General features: G+C 36.6%; 1 protein-coding gene across 5 annotated transcripts in view; it reads left to right on the top strand.

The window, feature by feature from the left end:
- Positions 1-22204, top strand: part of EFCAB13 (EF-hand calcium binding domain 13) — a 181261-nt gene that overhangs the window by 12041 nt on the left and 147016 nt on the right. For 4 of the 5 annotated variants that reach the window (XM_037745972.1, XM_037745973.1, XM_037745971.1 and 1 more), the window contains exons 4-9: positions 5032-5143; positions 7269-7399; positions 8123-8205; positions 10010-10153; positions 11894-11968; positions 18690-18833. In XM_037745972.1, coding sequence (XP_037601900.1) covers positions 5032-5143; positions 7269-7399; positions 8123-8205; positions 10010-10153; positions 11894-11968; positions 18690-18833 — 689 coding nt within the window. Of the gene's footprint in view, positions 1-5031; positions 5144-7268; positions 7400-8122; positions 8206-10009; positions 10154-11893; positions 11969-16614; positions 17102-18689; positions 18834-22204 lie in introns of those variants that run through there. The other variant, XM_037745974.1, reaches the window with a different exon arrangement.

Genomic DNA, 22204 nt, shown 5'->3' with positions numbered 1-22204 from the left:
GGAGAAATACTCAATCTGTATTTATTATTTATAAAATGACTGAAAAAATAAAAAAAATTATCCAAAGCCTTTGAGAAAACATTCAGAACTTATGTCACTTTATGTTTCTCTAACTAAATGCTGCTCTTACCTGTTGGTGAAAACTGGAAATTACCTACACATTATGATTGGAGAGGCACTTAAATAAAAACCTCCTCTACCTTCCAGAAGTCTGTATTTTCCTTTTATTTAATCTAACATTTTTACCACTACTCCTGTTTGTTAGATGGCAAAAGATCAAGCAATTATTTCTAGAAGACTGCAATAAAACTTGTTATCTAGGAAGAAAAGGGAGGTCGTGGGAGCATCCATTAGAATTGTTCAAGATAGGTTAGCACTGTGAGAAGCACATGCCTCAAAAGAATGAGGTACAGTGCGTGTTTTCACTTGTAAGAGGGAGCTAAACAATGGGTACGCATAGACACGTAGAGTAGAATAATAGACATTGGGACTACAGAAGGTAGGAGGAGGGGTGAGGGTTGAATTTGGTGATGGGTACGCTGAAAGCCTAAACCCACCACAATGCCATATATGCATGTAAGAAATCTACACTTGTACCCTCTAAATATATAAAAATAAAATTTGTTTTAAAATGGGGTACAGGGCAAATGTTTTTATTTGTTCATTATTTATACCCAATTATCCTTATTATATGAAATGTGTGAAGCAGCTCATAATTAAAAAGTACACTTATACTTTTGTTTACCTAAATAAGGAAACGGAGGCAAAATTAATATAAGTAGAGAGTTTATTTGGGCCCAGTTTGAGGATTCTGGGAGGCACGCTGGAGAACAAAGGAGAGGCTCAAGGTTTTAAAGAAAAAAGGTACCAGTCAGGAGGGGTTGATTACAAAAGTTGTTTTTCAGGAATTCTCACTGGTTTACAGAAATAACATTGATTAGCAATTGGCTATACATTGCTGAATTGTAGGGTATGAGTTATGGTATCCCGTGTATGGCATTGTGAGGTTAATTTGTGGCTGCTTGGTGACAAAGTCTACAGTCCATATAGCAGGCCACTTTGAAATAATTACTTAGCTCAAGGGGATGTGAGATAGTGACTCCTATCTACTTTTAATGCCTCTGTGGGCCTGATAATTTAAAGAGGCCTTGCACTCATAAGATTAAACATTTATTTTCTTTCTCACTTTTTGAAAAAAGGTGAAAGATCAAAAGTCATGCAGTGGAGTGGAAGTCATGATTATACTAGAAATAAGAAGGCTCAGCTTCAATAATGATATGTGGGGGATATAAAGCACTAGTAAACTATAGGTTATGACTCATTAATGGGTCATGAAATCAGTTTAGGAGGTCACTACTAGTTTTTATTTTTTTCTTCTTCTTTTTTGAGGCAGGAATTTACTCTGTCATCCTGGCTGGAGTGCAGTGGCATGATCATAGCTCATTGCAGCCTGGAACTCCTGGGCTTGAGGGATTCTCCTGCCTCAGACTCCTGAGTAACTAGGCTTACAGGCGTGCATCACCATGCCTGGCTAATTTTTAAATTTTTTGGAGAGATGGAGTCTCACTATATTGCCCAGGCTGGTCTTGAACTCCTGGCCTGAAGCAGGCCTCCCACCTTGGCCTCCCAAAGTGCTGGGACTACAGGTGAGAGCCACTGCAGCTGGTTTACTTCTAGTTTTTGTTTTAAATAAATACATTAGAATTGAAAACATTAGAGTGCTTTTTCTTCCTTCTCTCCCCCCCTCGCTTTCTATTGCACTCCTCTCTGTATATGTATATTGCACCTCAGTAGAGAATATACTTTTGACTGTGGGTCATAGGCAAAATAGTTTAACATCCTTGCTTTTGAGACTAGGGGACTGCAGAGGGATATAATCATATGGCAGCTTCAGGGAAGTGAAGAGCAAAGTATGGATGTTCACAGGTGTGAATTTGGGAGATTTAGATTTATAGTGATAGTGTGTCAAAAAAGCAAGGTACTTTTTCTTGGAGAAATAAGTCAGAAAAAAAAGAGCAGGGTACACCATAAATACATACAATTTTATTTGTCAATTAAAAAATAAATTTATTTTATCTGTCAATTTAAAATAAAATAAAATTGAAAAAAAAGGCCAAGGTACTTGCTAAAGAAGGGGAATGGCATGAATGATAATTTTTTTTTTTTTTTAATGTCACAGTTTTGCTTAGGGCCGAGTTCACCTGAAGCTGTAGTAGATAGTATAGTTAGTCACTGCCCTGTTAGAGTTCTTGAAATTTAGGTTTACCCTGGATTACTTGAAGCATTTAAGAGTATGTATCTTCTCTTTTAAAATTTAATTCAAATATAATTCATAATTATATTTTATCTCATTGTTGTATAGTTTATGGTAGTAGTCTCCCACCTTCTTGGCACTAGAGACTGGTTTCATGGAAGATAATTTTTCCAAGGACAAGGGGATGGGGAGGAGGCGGGAGTGGTTTCTGGATGAAACTGTTCCACCTCAGAAGATCATCAGGCATTAGTTTCTAATAAGGAGGCACAACCTAGATCCCTTGCATGCACAGTTCGCAATAGGGTTTGTGCCCCTATGAGAATCTAATGCTGCTGCTGATGTGACAGTAGGTGGAGCTCAGGTGGTAATACCTACTCTCCAGCCACTAATCTACTGTGCAGACCGGTTTTGGTCTGTGGCCCAGAGGTTGGGGACCTCTGGTTTATGGAATGTTTGTGTTATGGAAGGTCTTGAAATCGCACCATTGTGCTTTCACCTGGGCAGCAGAGTGACAGCCTGTCTCNAAAGAAAAGAAAAGAAAAAAAAAAAGAAAGATCTTTGACAGTATAATAAGAAGAGGAAAAAGGAGAAAGAAGAGAAAACCAAACAATAAGCAAGAAGAATGAAGTTCAGCTTCTAGTGCCCAAACTTTAGTCATGAAATACCATTTCTTATTAGAAGGCTCTTTAGAGAAATACCGATTGCATGTCTGTGAGAGGAAATGTAGAGATAAACCTGGAACATCTTATCTTCCAGAGATAAGGAAACTATTAATAAAAAAGACTGCTACTAGGGATCAATCAGAAGGACTCAATGGCCTACTTGAAGAGGGTCCCACCTTTTCTTATAAAAGATGAGAAAATTAGAGCATCAATAAGTAATAATTTCGGGAATTAAACTGCATCAAACATATTTAAGTCCATGTGTTCAAAAGGGTATAAAATTATTTTGTCATTTTTAGAGGTTACAAGTGAGCCAAATCTTTGTCATGAAAAGTGGTAAATCAAGGAAAATAATAGAGCAATTATCTTGCCTTTCTTTCTTGTTTTTTTTTTTTCAATCAGTTGAATCTCTATATCTTGCGTTTCAATATGAACTGTACCGAATAGTACATGAGATAAACCAAATAGTATTTGAGAGAAAGTTTCTATTTGTAGAAATATTCTAGCAGTCAGGCATGGTGGTGCATGCCTATAGTTCAGTACTCAGGAGGCTGAGGTGGAACAATCACTTAAGCCTGGGAGTTTGACTGTAGTGTGTGCTATAATCACACCTATGAATCTCTACATATATAAACAAGAAATATTCTAGCTAATGATTGAAGGAATGATAGATTTATAACATAACCACTTTGCAGTCCCTCATGATTTATCATTTTTATTTATTTATTTTTGAGACAGAGTCTCACCCTGTCACCCAGGCTGGAGTATAGCGGTATGATCTTGGCTCACTACAAACCTCTGCCTCCCAGGTTCAAGCAATTCTTCTGCCTCAGCCTCCTGAGTACTTTGAACTATAGGCATGTGCCACCATGCCTGGGTAATTTCGTATTTTTTTAGTAGAGACGGGATTTCACCATGTTGTCTAGGCTAGTCTTGAACTCCTGACCTCAGGTGATCTGCCTGCCTCAGCTTCCCAAAGTGCTGGGATAACAGGCATAAGCCACCATTTCTGGCCAGTCCCTATAATTTACTGGATCTAGTTATATGTATAAGTAGCTGCTAATACCACAAATAGCCAATTGGACATTATGTACTTCCTGATGGAATAACATCACCACCTAGATAGTGGTTTTGCATCTCCCTCAAATATTAAACATTAATATGTTCAATCCTCTAGAATCTTACAACCATGGTGATACAATCAGCAAAATCCCAACTGTGGAAAATCAGCAGGACAAATGACCTAGTAATAATAATTATAATGATAATAAAAAGTATAGAAGGAGAACTTATAGATGAAAAGAAGTTTAAAAGACATTTCAGTCAACTGTGATGCTGGGATTTTATTGAGTCCCGATATAATATGTTAAAAAAATTTATGAAATTTATGAGACAAATAGAAATGTGAATACTACCTGTATGCTTGATATTAAGAAATTGTTAATTTTTTAGCTGTCATATGGTGTTTTTTGTTTTGTTTTGTTTTGTTTTGAGATGGAGCCTTGCTGTGTCACTCAGGCTGGAGTGTAGTGGCTGGATCTCAGCTCACTGCAACCTTTGCTTACCAGGTTCAAGCAATTCTTGTGTCTCAACCTCCTGAGTAGCTGGGACTACAGCCGTGTGTCACCATGCGTGTGTGTGTATGTATATATATATATATATATATATATATATATATTTTTTTTTTTTTTTTTTTTTTTTTTTTTTTTTTTTTTTTTTTGTATTTTTAGTAGAGACAGGGTTTCACCATGTTGGTCAGGCTGATCTTGAGCTTCTGACCTCAAGCAATCTGCCTGTCTTGGCCTCCCAAAGTGCTGGGATTACAGGTGTAATCCACTGCACCTGGCCCATAATCATGTTTTAAATGAAAAAAGACACATTGTAGAGATTTTAATTAAAATCTTTAGAGATGAAATTATATACTATGATTTATTTCAAAAATAATAAGGGATGGGAACAGGGATGGGATATAGATGGAATAGGATTGGCCATTGTTGAAATTGGGTGATGGAATTCTGTATACATTTGTGTATGTTAGAAAATTTCCATAATTAAAAGTTGAAAAAGCAAAAGTAAAAAGAAATTCAAGAGTGATTCAATTTCTGTGTAATTTAGGTTTGAAACATCAATATTCCTTTGTGGAGAAGAAAAGTCCTCTGATTTGGTAGAAGAAAAAAAAGTCAGGAAAAAGAGTTTACAAGTACAACAGCACAGCAAAAGAACTGAGGTAAATAAAAATTTGGAAATTTTTCTTTTATTTTCAAGTGTTCTCCTTAGCCTTCAAACATTCCCTTATATTTTTTAGTCCATGTGTTGAAATGTCACAGTCTTAAATATTACTACTTGCTCTTGCTCCTCCTTTTCTCTTTGTTTTCCTTTTCCTTCTCCTCCTTTAAAAAAAAAACAGAACAAGGAATCTTTTCAGAAGCTTATGAAAAATTTGCCTTTATTTTCTATTAAGCAATTTTTTACTGTGCTCTCTGCTAACATTTTTTATTTTTTAACAGTGATCCTAGGTGTTCTTTGGTTTGTGGCAGCATAACTCCAAACTTTGCCTCCATCTTCCCATGAGTCTTCACATGATCTTTCTTCCTGTGTTTGTATCTCATCTCCTTCTTCCTTTCTCTTATAAGCACATCTGTCATTGTACATTTCATTTCAAGATCTTAACTTGATTACATCTGCAAAGACTTTTTCTCCAAATAAGGTAACATTCACAGGTTTCAGATATTAGAACATGGAATATCTTTTTGCGTAGTCACCATTCAATTCACTGTGATATACTTAGAGGTATATTTCCTTTTTTCTCCTCTGTCTTAGTATTTGCTGTGCTTAAATCTGAGAATGCATGCCTTTCTTCAATTCTGAAAAATTCTAATATATTATCTTTTAGAATATTTCCCCTCCTTCAATCTGTTTACTGTCCTTTTTTTTTTTATCATCTATTAGATGTGTATTAAATTTGTCTTCCTGTTTTCTATATTCTTTAGCATTGCTTCATATTTTAATCTATTCTGTCTTTCTTCTTTGCTCTTGGTAATTTCTACCCATCTACTTTCTAGTTCACTTATTCTTTATCCAGCTGAATCTAATCTGCAGTTTAATTTTTCCATTGAGATTTTAATTTCAGTGATTCTATTTTTTACCTCCAGAAGTTTTATTTGGTGATTCTTAAAGTATGCCCTATGTCATGTTTTTCGCTCATGTTCTATAATTATTTCAAGATTGATATTTGATCAATTCAATATATGAAGTTCTTGGGGGATCTAAATGTTGTGTTTGTTGTTTTGTCTGATTCTCATTCATGTTAAGTTATGTCTTTGGGTGTTACATATGTTTTGTACATTCTTTCATATATAGTTGATCTAAATCTGTGGGAATCTTCAGTTTGCCCTTCTTCAAGATAATTTTTAAAACGAGAATTTGCATTTGCCTCTGCCATGCACTTCAGAAATGTTACAAATCTGAGATCACTTTAAATGAATTTTTTGGTTTCTGTTTCCCTGGCCCACATATTTAGTGTAGATTTGAATTCTAAGCTCATATGTAGGTAGAGTTATGATTATAACTAATTAGCAGGAGTAGTATTTCTTTTTTTCCAACCTGGAGCTGGGATACAGACCTATTTTAATCATACTTTTTCATTGAGGGATAAGTTTTTTCCCACTCTTGCTGAAAACATCATCTTTTAAAGATTTTGGTTCTATGTGGCGTCTCAGTACCAATTCCTGTCAATCTTGTGTAGTGTGAGAGTCTTTTTTCCACATCTTGCATGGCCATTAAAACTCAAGGCTTAGGGTTCCATGTAAAATTGAAGACACCTATAAATATAGTTCTCATTTCCTAAAGTGGTACTTTCCTGTCCACCTAGTTACTTGCCTTTTTGGATTCATGTTTATACATGCAATCTTAAGTGGATAATTTACTCAATGATAAGGATAATTGAAAACAAAATTACCTATATCATTTGAATATCTGTGTTGATTCTCCGCATTGCACGTAAGTCAAAGCCTTTGTATGTAACCTGGAGTCTGGTAACTGAGTCATCTTGTTTTCTCTACCATAGATTTGCCCTGCTTTATAAAATCCAATTCTATACATTGACCAAATATTAATGACATGATTAACTTCATACTTAAGAAAACCATGGCTTTAGAAAAGAATATTATATAGTTTATATAAAATTTTAGTTTATATTAAATGTAATTTAATTACAAAAGGCAATTTTACACCAGAAGCATAATTAATGAGGAGCCAAAGTATGATTAATTGCCTTTTAAGAGTTGTGTCATCCAAGAATGGTGAATTACCAATGTGATCTCAGGCACCAACATACATGCATTTGGCTCTAGATTGGCCTTCCTTTTCTGAAGCTGTCAAAGGAGAAGGTGACTAGGAAAGAAAACTCTTTACGCAAGTTGCCGAATCAGCACAGCGTTCACAAGACTTCATCATCTCTTTGTACATCTTCCTCAATTACTCGGTATTTAAATCCTTGTACTCTGTTTCTTGAATGTTGGGTTCAGACTTGGGTGTTTCTCTTCAGAATCATTTATCCCTTCCACATAAAGAATGTCAAGTAGTTTGTGCTAACTATGCTCTTAGGATTATGTAGAGATAAGAGCACTGTATGTGGAATTGGAGGACTTAGATTTGAGTCCTGATTGACCTCACATGCTTAGACTTTTGTAAAATTTGTATCTCTGGGCCTCACTTTCCACATCTGTATAAGGATCTTGTACTAAATGAACTCTTAAGATGTCTTCCAACACTAACAGTATATGATTTTAGTTATTTATATGATGTTGTAGTATTAGATAATATTTTCCAGACATTTTTACTGATAGGTGATGGAATCTGAGATTCTTTGGCTGTTTAAAGATGTTCTTCGTTTGCTTTATTGCAATAACTTTCTTAAAAATTTGCCGTGACTTGGATTAAGAATAGGAAAAACTGGACCATAGTCAAAGGATAGTTGGCCATGGGCACTATTTACAGATTGGGTAAATTCTGCTTTACAGAAAAATATCCGTAAAAGAAATAAGGTGGGAATCCTGAAGTAAAGAATATGGGATTCTCCATAACTTGGACAGTTCTTCAAGAAAGGTTCTTATGAATCTCAGACTATTGATAGGTTTGTTAATATTTTAAAATGGAATTTGCATATTTTCATTGCTGCTTTCTAATATGGCTGTTTCTTTGACAGGGGCAAGGAAATGCTATCTAACCTCTACCTGACATTATATAATGAAGTAACCCATGGATATTTATACTACCAAGAATTAAGTGGTAATAAGAGGTTCTAAAATTTCTTGAATACATTTCCTGATTATGTGCTTTTTAGGAATTGTTTTAGCAGGTAGTGCCTTTTCTTCTACTCCTAATGGCTTATGGTATCAACTGATAAAACATGATATAGCAAATGCTGCAGGCTGTAAGGAAGCAAATGTGGATAGTTTAATCCTTAAATATCTTTTGTTATATTGGTAAGATAGGCAAAATATGTGGCTTATACTAGTTCAAATGTATTTTTTGGAAAAATGTCTACACGTTACACCCCATGGATATATTAGTAAGTTCTGAAGCCACTGATATCACTGGAATTTAGTCTTTGGTATCTTAATATTAAGGCTTATACTACCCTTTACTCCTTCATAATGCTGACTTCTGCCATATCTTGGGCTTCTCCTTTATATTTATGGAATAATTTGGCATAGTTTTCCTTTTATGTTAACTCTGATTGTCATAATATGTATCTTAGTGTCCAAATGGGTGACTCATACTGCTCTAGCTTCAAACTTTCCAAACCAATTATTTTACCTTGATTCTTCTGACCAACACTGATGGCCACAAATTACATACACATTTTCATTATGTGAAAATCTGAGGCTTTAATGTCTTGTTTTTCACTCACGATCTCTTATACTTCCAACTTTTAGAATTTTATTTCCTTGACCTCTCCATTTGGTGCCACTATATTGATTTCCAACCTCAGCTGCCCTTAGCACCAGTTGACATTCCCTTTATGTTTTGGTGTGATCTCTCTTTGGTACCTATTCCAAACCTTCGCTACTCTCCTCAAATCCTCAATTATGTCACCTATCTAACTCTAAACATTTAAAAAGTTTTACTTAGTTAAAATAAAATTAATTGTTTTCATTAATTGCTCAATTTTCTCACTTCCCATTTCATGGAAATCTGCCTTCCACCTCCAAAATTCTACTAAAACTTATTTTATTAAAGTCATTATTATCAACTCTTTAGTCTTTCTTTTGTATTTAGCATTGTCAGGGTTGGGTGAGGTGGCTCATGCCTGTACTCCCAGCACTTTGAAAAGCCATGTGGGAGGATCATTTGAGACCAGGAGTTCAAGACCAGCCTGGGCAATATAGTGAGACCCCATCTCTATAAAAAATAATAAAACCAAAAAATTAGTTGGGCATCTTGGCACACACCTGTAGTCCTAGCTACTTGGGAGACTGAGACTGCAGTGAGCCATGACCATACTACTGCATTCCAGCCTGGGCAACCGAGAAACTCTGGGTTTAAAAAGACAAACAAACAAAAAGTACTGTCATCGATTGCCGCTTTTCTGAAAATAAAGTGTAGTGTCCACTGAACCAAAAAATTCAGTTCAATAGACTTTTTTTTTTTTGAGAATTTATTCTGAATTAGGCACTGGAAACAGAAGAATGAAAAATTTTGCTCTGTAGAAGCTGACAGTTTAGTGAGGGGTATTGACATACAAGCAATCATAATGTCAAGGGCTTTGACTGAGATACATAGTAAGTGCAGTGGGGAAACACAGAGGAATGATTTGCTATTCCCAGGGCAAGTCGTGGAAGCCTTTGCCTATGTGCCCTTGTGTGACTTTCCTGACAGTTTCTGAAAGTTCTTTAGGAAACAGGTTGAAAGATTTGAATATTAAAAGATTGAAGGGGGTGGGATAAAAAAGAAAGAAGGTTGAAAGGCTGAAAGTACAAATTTCTCCCCTTTCTTTTAATGATTATTAGTTTTTTGAGAGATGGTGGGGGGAATAAAGATAATTATTCTTTTTGAATAACTAACTAAATGTTTTGTTATGTGTGTACAGCACTTCATAAAGCCTGTAAAATTTTTAGTAAAATTCGAAGTGGTAAGATTTATGTGAATGATCTTCCAGTGATCCTTTGCATCTTCAGAATTTCTATAAGTGATTTAGAAATGCGACAGGCACTAAAGACTATTGATATTGATGGTAAGTTTTATATTTTCAGTATTACCTTAAGGGTCTGCAATCATAAATATGTTATGTTTGTCAAATTAATTACAAATGATAGGAAAACTAAACCTTAAAATGTATTATAAAAACATCATTTTTGGTCATATTATATGTTATAAAACATTTTTATTTGTTACAAGAACATTACTTACAATAATGATATTAAAAATTGGCCTCAGGTTTATGTAATTGGGTTGATTAATTACTGGATTGAATTATGGCATATTCTCATTATTGGTCCATGCATGGTCTACTCTTATTTAGTTATGTAATTTAAATAAAGTAATAAATACTTGACCTAACCACCCAAAATAAAAATTAGGACCTTGTCAATAATTCGCCTGTAACTATAAAGTTTACTAAGCAACTTATTATTCTGTTTTTCCCAACCTGAAGTAAGCATTATCTTGAATCCTATATTCATTATTCTCTTTTTTTTTTCTTTTTAAATAGTATTATTGTTATGGATATGTATTTTTGTAAAATGGTTCAAAAATGTTTATTGTTTAAAAAACTTCAGTAAACAGTTCTTCATGATGTATATAATCTTTTGGAGACTTTTTCACTTAATATTATGTGACTAAGATTTATTCATATTGTTGTATACTGCTTTTTTTGTATGCTCTTACCACCCTTGAATTGATCAGCCTTTAAATTGTTCTGATAGATATACAGTTATTATCTGATAGTGGTTTTAATTTGCATTTCTGAATGATTAAATAATGTTGAATATCTTTTCATGTGCTTACTTGCCATTTGTATATTTTTTGCCCATTGAAAAGCTGTGTTCTTATTATTGCATTTTGAAATTCTTTATATATTCTGAATGTAAGTCCTTTATTGGATATGTGATTTGCAGATATTTTATTCCATTCTGTTGCTTGTCTTTTTATTCTCTTAAGAATGTTTTTAGAAAAGCAGAAGTTCATACTTTTGTTGAAGTCTAGTCTATAATTCTTTCTTTTATGAATTGCTTTTGATACCTATCTAAAAGATCTTTGCTAACCCAAAGTCACAACAATATCAGAAAACAAGTCTTTCATTAAAACATTAAAACAAGTAGTTCATTAAAAATTAGACAGATGTTTCACTGTTTTTGAAAGAAAGGAGTGCCCATTCTCAAGTTGTTATACTGAAGAAGTGGAGGCAGACAACTTGACAAACTTTTCAGTATTGGAAAAAGTGCTTCTGTGGTACGGAAATGAGAACAACCAAGCCTTGTCATTTTCTCTGCAGATGAGTGGAAGCACTGAAGTGTTCTTCTATAGGCTATTTTTGTTCAGATGACATTAAATTGAAATGTAGATTTATACTTGTTTTCTTCATGACATAGATAACATCATTGATGTAAATAAACCCTGTCAAAGTTAGCCTCGTTTACTTGACAGGAGGAAATGAAATCATAGTTATTTAACTTGAAGAATCTTGAGGAATTACCACTGCAATATCTGCAGTACTAGACCCATAGCATTCTTATTACTGCTGGAGCACTGTTTACTACGTAATTACAATATGTAAATTTTTTTCTGGTAAATTTTCTTTTTACATTCTCTATATAATGTTGGTTGCTCTATGTATAGATAATGGCATTCTAATGTCATTGTTAATTCTATTTATATTTTTAGTTGCCATTTATATCTTATGTTCTTAGTGAGTTTCCTAATAATGTTTGCTGATGGAGTTTTTTCCCCTTCTGTTTTGGAACCATTTTTATAGTTAATGGAATGCTGGATTTTTCAAATTTTCTTAAAGCTGTGACTGATGTTTCTTATTTGGTCTCTCAGAATCCAGGTAAAAAAGACTTCTTTAAAAGTATAGAAGATAATAATTTTGTAACTGATTTTGGGGTTGGGCGGGGTAGTATTTAACATATGAATTAATTTATATTTTACAGAATATCTTCCTTTTTCTCCCACTAGTTTAGGCTGAGAACAATAAAAGGCATTACAAAACCTGGCTTGAACCGCCCCAGTATCCTAACTTTCTATCTCTAATCTCTAGTTTTTCCTGCACATTAACTGCTAGACTAATTATCTTAAAACACTATTTTCATCATGTCATTTTCCTGCTCAAGAATTTAGATGCTCTTGTTATTATCAAATGCGTCTAGGCCAAGCTCTCATGCTTAGCCTCCTCACCCCTCTTCGTAATTTTGTTCATCACTCTTTGTTTTATCACAGAACCTTTTCTAGGCAAGAACCCTATACTCCAGTTAGTCATAATGAATCTCCATACTTGCCAATATAATTCTTAATCTCATGCCTTTGTGTGTTTTTTTTTAACTGTTGAAATCTCACATCTATTTTCTTCTTCATCCTTGACAGTGCTTTGCTCCTTTTGCTGGGAATCTGCTTGTATTTCTTCCTAAAAGTTTCATAAATTTATGGGTCTCCTAATAACATTAGTTTACATTACCTATGCATTAGAAATAAAGTGGTTGGAAAGAGTATTTATATTAATGGTAGAAACGGTACCTCCAAAAACATGAAATTTATGGCATTCGTGACCTGATGTTAGCAATTCTTCTATTCCTCCATTAGGCAATATCAAGTTCTTATGCTCAGTCCTTGGAATTATAAATTTTAATTTTAATTTGTATAAATTTAAGGGGTGCAAATGCAGTTTTGTTGCATAGATATATTGCATCCTGGTAAAGTCTGGGCTTTAGTGTAACCATTATCTGAATAGTTATACATTGTACTTATTAAGTAATTTTTCATACTTCACCCCCCTCCCACACTTCCAAGTCTCCAGTAACTATTATCGTATGCTCTATGTCCATGTGTACACATTTCGCTGCCACCTATAAATTAGGCTCCTGTTTATAAATGGCTTTCATTATCTTAAGTGAAATAACTCAGAAACAGAAAGTCAGATAGATAATAGTTTCATCCACGTTGCTCTAAAAGATATGATTTCATTCTTTTTTTATGGCTGAATAGTATTCCATTGTGTGTGTGTGTGTGTGTGTGTGTGTGTGTGTGTGTGTATACCACATTTTCTTTATCTAGACATCCATTGATGGACACTTAGGTTGAATTTACATCTTTGCTGTTGTGGATAGTGCTGTGATAAGCATATGAGTGCAGGTGTCTTTTTGAGATAATGGTTTCTTTTCCTTTGGGTATATACCTAGTAGTGGAATTGGTGGATCAGATGGTAGTTCTGTTTTCAGTTCTTTGAGAAATCGCCACACTGCTTTCCATTTTTTCATAATGCTCGTTTGGCCATTTGTATGTCTTCTTTTGAAAAATGTCTATTCATGTCATTTGCCCAATTTTTAACAGGTTATTTGTTGTTTTTGTCATCGTTGAGGTGTTTGAGTTCTTTGTAAATTCTTGATATCAGTCCCTTGTTGGATGCATAGTTTGCAAATATTTTATCCTGTTCTTTAAGTTGATAGTTCATTCTGTTGATTATTTCTTTTGCTGTGCAGAAGCTTTTTAGTTTTGTTGTCTCATTTGTCTTTTTGTTGTTGTTGTTGTTGCTTGTGCTTTCGAGTTCTTAGTCATGACCGATGTCAATAAGAGGTTTCCTTAGGTTTTCTTCTAGTATTCTTATAGCTTCAAGTATTACATTTAAGTTTAGATCCATCTTATCGCTTCATTACATTTACATTTAGATCCATCTTGAGTTGATATTGTATATGGTGGGAGATAGGGATCCAGTTTCATTCTTCTGTGAATGGCAATCCAATTTTTCCATTACCGTTTTTTGAAAACAGTGTCCTTTCCCCAGTGTATGTTTTTGTCAACTTTGTCAAAGATCAGTTGGCTATAGATACGAAACTTCATTTCTGGGTTCTCTTTTCTGTTCCACTGATTTATGTGTCTACTTTTATACCAGTACCATGCTGTTTTGGTTACTATAGCCTCATAGTATGATTTGAGGTCAGGTGATGTGATGCCTCCAGCTTTGTTCTTTTGCTTAGGATTACTTTGGCTATTTAGGCTCTTTTAGTTCCGTGTGAATTTTAAGATGATTTTTCTATTTCTGTGAAAAATGACATTGGTATTTTGGTAGAGATTGCATTCAGTCTGTAGATTGCTTTGGGCAGTGTGATCATTTTAATGATATTAAAGTTTTGATCCACGAGCATGGGATGTTTTTCCATTTGTGTCATCTACTTCATCAGTGTCATGTAGTTTTCCTTATAGAGATCTTTCACCTCTTTGGTTAAATGTATTCCTAGGTCCTTTTTTTTGTAGCTAAGGTAAATAGCATTGCCTTTGTGATTGGTTCTCAGCTTGATATTAGTGTATAGAAATGCCACTGATTTTTGTATCTTGATTTTATCTACTTAAACATTACCAAATTTGTTTATTAAATCTAAGGGTATTTGGGGAGGAGTCTTCAGGGTTTTCTCAATATAAGATTGTATCATTAGCAAACAGACATAATTTGACTTCCCCTTTTGCAATTTGGATGCCTCTTATTTTTTTTTCTCTTGCCTGATTGCTCTGGCTAGGACTTTCAGTAATGTATTGAATAGGAGTGGTGAAAGCAGGCATCTTTGTTTTGTTTTGGTTCTTAGGGGGAATGCTTTAAACATTTCCCCATTCAGTAGAACGTTGGCTGTGGGTTTGTTATAAATGGCCTTTATTATTTTGAGGTATGTTCCTTTTATAGTGAATCAGATTTTTTCCATGCCTGGCTAAATTTTTGTATTTTTAGTAGAGATGGGGTTTCGCTATGTTGGCCAGGCTGGTTTCAGACTCAAGTGATCTGCCTGCCTTGGCCTCCCAAAGGGCTGGAATAACAGGTGTGAGCCACTGCACCTGGCCCAGATTTTATTTTGTTAGAATCAAGGACATGGGAATGTGGTAGTCTTTATATTCCTGGATTAGAAAGTAAAAGGCAATAAAAACTTTTCACTGATTATTTATTCATTTATGTAATAAACATTAATTCCTGTATATGCAGCAGTGAACAATATAGATAGGATTCTTGGCTTGCTTTATCTTTTTGTTTCCTTATTTCCTATTTGGCATTTTGTTAGACTCCATGGCATTAGGATTTTCCTGGTTCTCTTGTGTCTACTTGGTTTTTGACTTACATTTTTTTCTTGTTTCATTTCATTTAGCTCTTCTCTGATCTTAGTTATTTCTTTTCTTCTGCTAGGTTTGGGTTTGGTTTGTTCTTGTTTCTCTAGTTCCTTGAGATGTGACCTTAGATTGTCTATTTGTGCTCTTTCAGACTTTTTGATGGAGGCATTTTATGCTATTAACTTTCCTTATAACTCAGCTTTTGCTGTATCCCAGAGGTTTGATAGGTTGTGTCACTAATATTGTTCAGTTCAAAGAATTTTTAAATTTCCATCTTGATTTCATTGTGGACCTAATGATTAACCAAAAGCAGGTTATTTAATTTCCCTGTATTTGCATGGTTTTGAAGGTTCCTTTTGGAGTTGATTTCCAGTTTATTCCACTGTGGTCTGAGAGAGTGCTTTATATAATTTTAATTTTCTTAAATTTGTTGAGACTTGTTTTGTGGCCCATCATCTGGGCTATCTTGGAGCATATTCCATGTGCTGATGAATAGAATACATGTTTTGCATTCGTTGGGTAGAATGTTCTGTAAATTTCCATTAGGTCAATTTTTTTCTGGAACATAGTTTAAGTCCATTGTTTCTTTGTTGACTTTCTGTCTTAATGACCTGTCTAGTGCTATCAGTCGACTATTGAAGTCCCCCACTACCGTTGCTGTCTATCTCATTTCTTACATCTGGTAGTAACTGTTTTATACATTTGGGAGCTCCAGTGTTAGGTGCATATATATTTAGGACTGTGATATTTTCCTGTCGGACTACTCCTATTGTTATATAATGTCCCTCTTTGTTTTGTCTGATATAAGAATAGCTACTCCTGCTTGCTTTTGGTGTTCATTTGCATGGAATATCTTTTTCCACTCCTTTTCCTTAGGTTTATGTGAGTCCTTAAGTGTCAGATGAGTCTCTTGAAAACAGCAGATACTTGGTTGGTTAATTCTTATCCATTCTGTCATTCTGTATCTTTTAAGTGGAGCATTTAGACCATTTACATTCAATGTTAGTATTGAGATGTAAGGTACTACTCTATTCATTGTGCTTTTTGTTGATTATTTTGTGTCTTTTTTTCCTTGTATTATTGTTTTATAGGTTCTATGAAATTTATGCTTTAAGGAGATTCTATTTTGGTGTATTTTGAGGATTTGTTTCAAGATTTAGAGCTCCTTTTAGCAACCAGTAGTGCTGCTTTCTTCTGGCTTGTAGGGTTTCTGCAGAGAGATCCACTGTTAGTCTGATGGGCTTCCCTTTGTGGGTAACCTGACCTTTCTCTCCAGCTGCCTTTAACATTTTTCCCTTCATTTCATCCTTGGTGAATCTGACGATTATGTGTCCTGGGGTTGCTCTTCTCAAGGAGTATTTTTGTGGTGTTCTCTGTATTTCCTGAATTTGAATGTTGGCTTGTCTTGCTAGGTTGGGGAAATTCTCCTGGGTAACATCCTGAAGAGTGTTCACACCATTTGTCACACCCATTCTCTATCCAGTTTTGTTCCCTGGCTGGCGAGGAGTTGTGATCCTTTGGAGGAGTAGAGGCATGCTTGTTTTTTGAATTTTCAGCCATTTTGCACTGGTTTTTACTCATCTTCATGGATTTATCTGTCTTTGGTCTTTGCTGTTGGTGATGTTTGGATGGGGTTTCCGTGTGGCCATCCTTTTTGTTGATGTTGATGTTATTCCTTTCTGTTTGTTTTCCTTCTAACAGTCAGGACCCGCTGCTGCAGGTCTGCTGGAGTTTGCTGGAGGTCCACTCCAGACCCTTGTTTTCCTGGGTATCACCAGTGGAGGCTTCAGAACAGCAAAGATTGCTGCCTGTTTCTTCCTCTGGAAGCTTTGTCCCAGATGGGCACCCACAAGATGAAGTGTCTGTTGACTGCCTGCTGGTAGGTGTCTCCCAGTCAAGCAGCATGGGGGTCAGGGACCCACTTCAGGAGGCCGTCTGTCCTTTAGCAGAGCTCAGGCACTGTGCTGGAAGATCTGCTGCTATCTTCAAAGCCAATAGGCAGGAATGTGTAAGTCTGCTGAAACTGTGCCACAGCTGCCCCTTCCCTCAGGTGCTGTGTCCCAGGGAGATAGGAGTATCTATAAGCCCCTGACTGGGGCTGCTGCCTTTCTTTCAGAGATGCCCTGCCTAGAAAGGAGGAATCTAGAGAGGTAGTCTGGCTACAGCTTTGTGGTACTATGGTGGGCTCTGCCTAATTCAAACTTCCTGGCAGCTTTGTTTATACTGTGAGGGGAAAGCCACCTATTCAATCCTCAGTAATGGTGGATGCCCCTCCCCACGCCAAGCTCCAGCATCCTGAGTTGACTGCAGACTGTTGTGCTGACAGTGAGAATTTCAAGCCAATGGATCTTAGCTTGCTGGGCTCTGTGGGGTAGGGATCTGCTGAGTGAGACCACTTGGCACCCTGAACGATTCTGTCTCACTGGCATTCCAGGTGCCACTAGGCTATGGAAAAAACTCCTGTAGCTAGCTCAGTGTCTGCCCAAATGGCTGCCCAGTTTTGTGCTTGAAACCCAGGCCCTGGTGGTATAGGCACCTGAGGGAATCTCCTGGCCTGTGGGTTGCTAAGACTGAAGGAAAAGCATAGTATCTGGGCTGGAATACACTGTCCTTCACAGCACAGTCCCTCATGGATTCCCTTGGCTATGGGAGGGAGTTCCCTGACCCCTTGTGCTTCCCAGTTGAGATGCCACCTCAACTGGGAAGCACAAGGGGTCAGGCTTGCCTTCTGTGGACTGTACCCACCGTCTAATCAGTCCCCGTGAGAGAAGCCAGGTACATCAGTTGGAAATGCAGAAATCACCCACCTTCTGCATTGATCTTGCTGGGAGCTGCAGACCAGAGCTGTTCCTATTAAGCCATCTTGCCAGCCACCTTGAATTGTGTTTTCTTTTTTTCTTTTTGTCAAGGCTAATTAAGGAATGTAATGGTTGGGGAGAATTTAAATTTAGCAGTAGGACACAGCTTTCAATATGTTTAATTTTTAAGGAAGAATCATTTATCTGAATATTTTCTTTTAAAAATTAAAAATATACTGAGCTCTATATTGTGACTCTAAAAATTTTAGAAAATGATAAAGTGATTTGGTGTTTAATTTATTTTAGTTAAATTGTTTTAAAATTATAGAATCTAAGATTCAGAAGTAGATGTCTTGGGGAGCCCCAGATTTGGTTTGCTAGTCAGGGCCATACTGAATATTTTCTTCTGACCATGTTCTTTCCAATTCATTTTATATGCTAAGGACTGTTAACACAAGAATATGCAATTCCTATGGAGAAATAAAAGACCAATGTTTTAACCACTATTATAAAGCTATTTTATAATAGTTGTTTATTTGTAGATAGATATTTAGAAAACCTCATGCTTATGTATGGTTATTTTCCCTTAGTAGGCTATTGGCACAAAATCAGCTCCTTTTCCAAGAAAAGCTCCTGATTCTCATGGTAAAATAATTTTTTTTTTTGTAGCATTCCAGAATGCCTTGAAGATTTTCTGTAGGATAAAACGTGGTCGAGTTTTAATTGATGAAGTGTTTGCTGTTTTGGATAGCATGGATATTCCTATAAACCCTGAAATTTTTGAAGAAGTGATAAAACATACCTATATTGACAGTGAGTTATTTGCATTGAGATATATATGTCAATATGTGTGCATATATTTATGTATTTTTTTTTTCTGGATATCAATTTTGTGATGTGTCCTTTGCTTCTCCTTTTTTCTCTTGATTTTTACCTTTTGCCATTTACACCATTTACTGGTGCCTATAGTAAGAAATAGTCTAGGAACATTAAATGAGAGTTTCTAAAATTGTTATATTTTGGTTTGTTTGGTAAAAGAGTAAAATGAATTTTTTAAAAATTCAGCCTTGTATCTCTTTTCCAACAGTAGTCATTTCTTGTCTTTGTGGAGAAGTAGTTTCTTGTAGTGTCAAGGGCATCAACTCTATAAATTAGAAGACCTAAATTTCTTGAATTCTCAATTTTATTATGTAGTTTTGATTAAACAGTTTCTATGCTCTTCAGTTAATCTCTGCACAATGTGGATTGCTTTAAACATTATAAAAATATTTAGCAGGTGTTTTGTATTACATGTTTACTTGTAACCAGAGGATGTCCTATAATAATTAGTGATGGATTGATTCATTCATTTGTTTTATTATTTTTAGAGACAGTGTCTCGCTATGTTGCCCAGGCTGTAGTGCAGTGTCATGATCACTGCTCACTGTAATCTTGACCTCCTAGACTCAATGATCCTCCCACCTCATATTCCTGAATAGCTAGGACTATAGGTGTGTGCCGTCATGCCAGCCTAGTTAATTTTTTTTTTTTTTTTTTTGGTAGAGACGAGGTCTTACTATGTTTCCCAGGCTGATCTCGAACTCCTAGCTTCAAGTGATACTCCTGCCTCAGCCTGCTGAGCGCTGGAATTACAGGCATGAGCCACTGGGCTCAGCCTGATTCATTCATTTAATTAATATCAGATAGTCATTTAAATCTACTATGCCTCGAACTGTTCTAGGTGATGCAAAGTTGAATAAAACACACTCTTTTTTGAGGTAGTTCACATTCAAGTGTGGAAAGAGTCAAGTAAACAGAAAATTAAAATGCTCAATGGCAAATACTATAGTAGAGTGTATGTAGGCTGCTAATACATACTGAAAGCCTTAGGGAAAGATTATCCAAGAGATTGATGTCTGAGCTAAATCTTGAAGGATCGGTGTGAATTAAGTAGTTGAAGGTAGCAGTGAAGAGTGAGAAAAACATCTTAAGCCAAAGGAACAGCTTGTGTAAATATGACAGAAAAATAATCAGACATGACATCTCTTTGAGTGAGTTTCCACTGGTTTTTGTCATTTATTAATGGTGGTTTTGTAGTGGGCTTTTGGCTGCTTAAATGTGGTCTGGAGATAGAACAAGGCCTCATGGAGTTCTATTAGGAAGTCAGATATGGTGAGCTCTGGGGTGAAGCATGAATGGAAGGATATGACGGGGTATGAAATGTAAAATGGGGATTTTAAAGACTAATCTTAAGCCTTTAGGGCATACCCTACCAGGAACAACAGAAATCATATGAAACAGCTGCAGTACCTTGCTTTTTGGCTTATGGAGTTCTGGTCTGGGTCTCCAAGTCTCCTGCATTATTTGGGGAGGTAGATTGGAAAAAGGATACTAATTTTATAGGATTATTATAGGAATTAAATATAAACATTTATCACAGTGCCTGGCACTTAGACACAAGAAAGGTAAGGCAGAAACCTGAGAGTCATCCTTGAAAACTCTATTTCTCTATTCCTTGTGCAACCTAAAGTCTTAGATATATCTTTTTAAAAACATTTTCCCACCTGTGTGGGCTGCAGTGGAGGGAACCTAGCAGAAGTGCATGCCTGCGGGCAGGCATGGGTGTGTGTATGATGGTGTAATGAGGAATCTTGAGATCATCCTGGATGACCAAGGTAGGCCCTAAATTCAGTGGCAAGTGTCCTCACAAGAGGCAGAAGACATAGACACGGAGAGGAGACCAGGTGAAAACAAAAGAAGAAGCTGGAGTGATACAATGATCAGGGAAATGGAGAAATCTTAGAATCAGGAAAAGAAGAGGGGAACGATCCAAGATGGCCTAATAGGAACAGCTCCGGAGTGCAATTCCCAAAGAGAACAATGCAGAGGGTGAGTGATCACCAGATTTCCAAACGAGTTTTTACTGCATACAGACCAGGAGATTCCAGGGCTGAAAAGTGCCACAAGTTTCCAGCACAGCTGTTTCAGCTGACACCGCAGGTCTCCCCCAAAAATTCACACAAATCTGAGCGGCCCTTTCAACTGGTGCCTGGAATGCCTGAGAGACAGAGCCACCCATTCAACTGAAAAAAAGGGGGCTGAAACAGGGAGCCAGGTGGTCTGGCTCAGTGGGTCCCACCCCAACAAAGACCAGTAATCTGAAACACTCTGGATTGAGAGTTTCACAGCAAGTGCAACTGGACCCAAGACAGTCCAGCTTGGTGGGGGGAAGGGCGTCAGCCATTACCAAGGCAGTCCACCACTACTGAGACAGTCAGCCATTACCAAGGCAGTCCGCCATTACCAAGGTAATCCGCCCTTACTGAGGCAGACTGCCATTACTGAGGCAGTTCTAACTGTACCTCTGTAAACAAAACCACAAGGAAGTTCACACAGCAGCTGGGCAGAGCCACAGCAGCTCAGCAATGCCTCTGCTGACAGACTGTGACCAGACTACCTCCTTGCTAGGCAGGGCATCTCTGATAAAAGGCAGCAGCACATCAGAAACATATAAATAAAGCACCACCTTCCCAGGACAGAGCACCTGGGAAAAGAGGCGGTTATGAGTTCCACTGCAGCAGACCTAAATGTACCTGCCCAGCAGCTCTGAATGGCACAACGGAGCTCCCAGCTCAGCACTTGAGCTCCTATAAGGGACAGACTGTCTCCTCAAGCAGCTCCCTGACCACCATATAGCCAAAGAGACACCTCATAAAGGAGAGCTCAGGCTGACATCTGGAGGGTACCCTTCTGGGATGAAGATAACAGAAGAAGAAACTGGCAGCAACTCTTACTGTTCCGAAGCCCCCATGGGTGATCCCCAGGCAAGCAAGGTCTGGAGTGGAACTCCAGCAGACCTACAGTAGAGGGGCCTGACTGTTAGGAAAAAAACAAAACAAACAAACAAACAAAAAAACCTAAAAAACAGAAAGAAATAACTTCGACATCAACAAAAAGGACATCCACTCAGAGAGCCCGTCTGAAACTCACCAACTACAAAGACCACAGGTAGATAAATACATGAAGATGGAGAGAAACCAGCAAAAAAAGGATGAAAACACCCAAAACCAGAAGGCCTTTCCTCCTCCAAGGGATCACAACTCCTCAACAGCAAGGGAACAAAGCTGGATGGAGAATTAGTCTGATGAATTGACAGAAACAGGCTTTAGAAGGTGGGTAATAACAAACTTCTCTGAGCTAAAAGA

This window comes from Cebus imitator, unplaced genomic scaffold (assembly GCF_001604975.1).
Source record: "Cebus imitator isolate Cc_AM_T3 unplaced genomic scaffold, Cebus_imitator-1.0 Scaffold217, whole genome shotgun sequence".
In the NCBI taxonomy this organism is placed as follows: domain Eukaryota; kingdom Metazoa; phylum Chordata; class Mammalia; order Primates; family Cebidae; genus Cebus; species Cebus imitator.
This window is presented reverse-complemented; position numbering and strand designations above follow the sequence as displayed.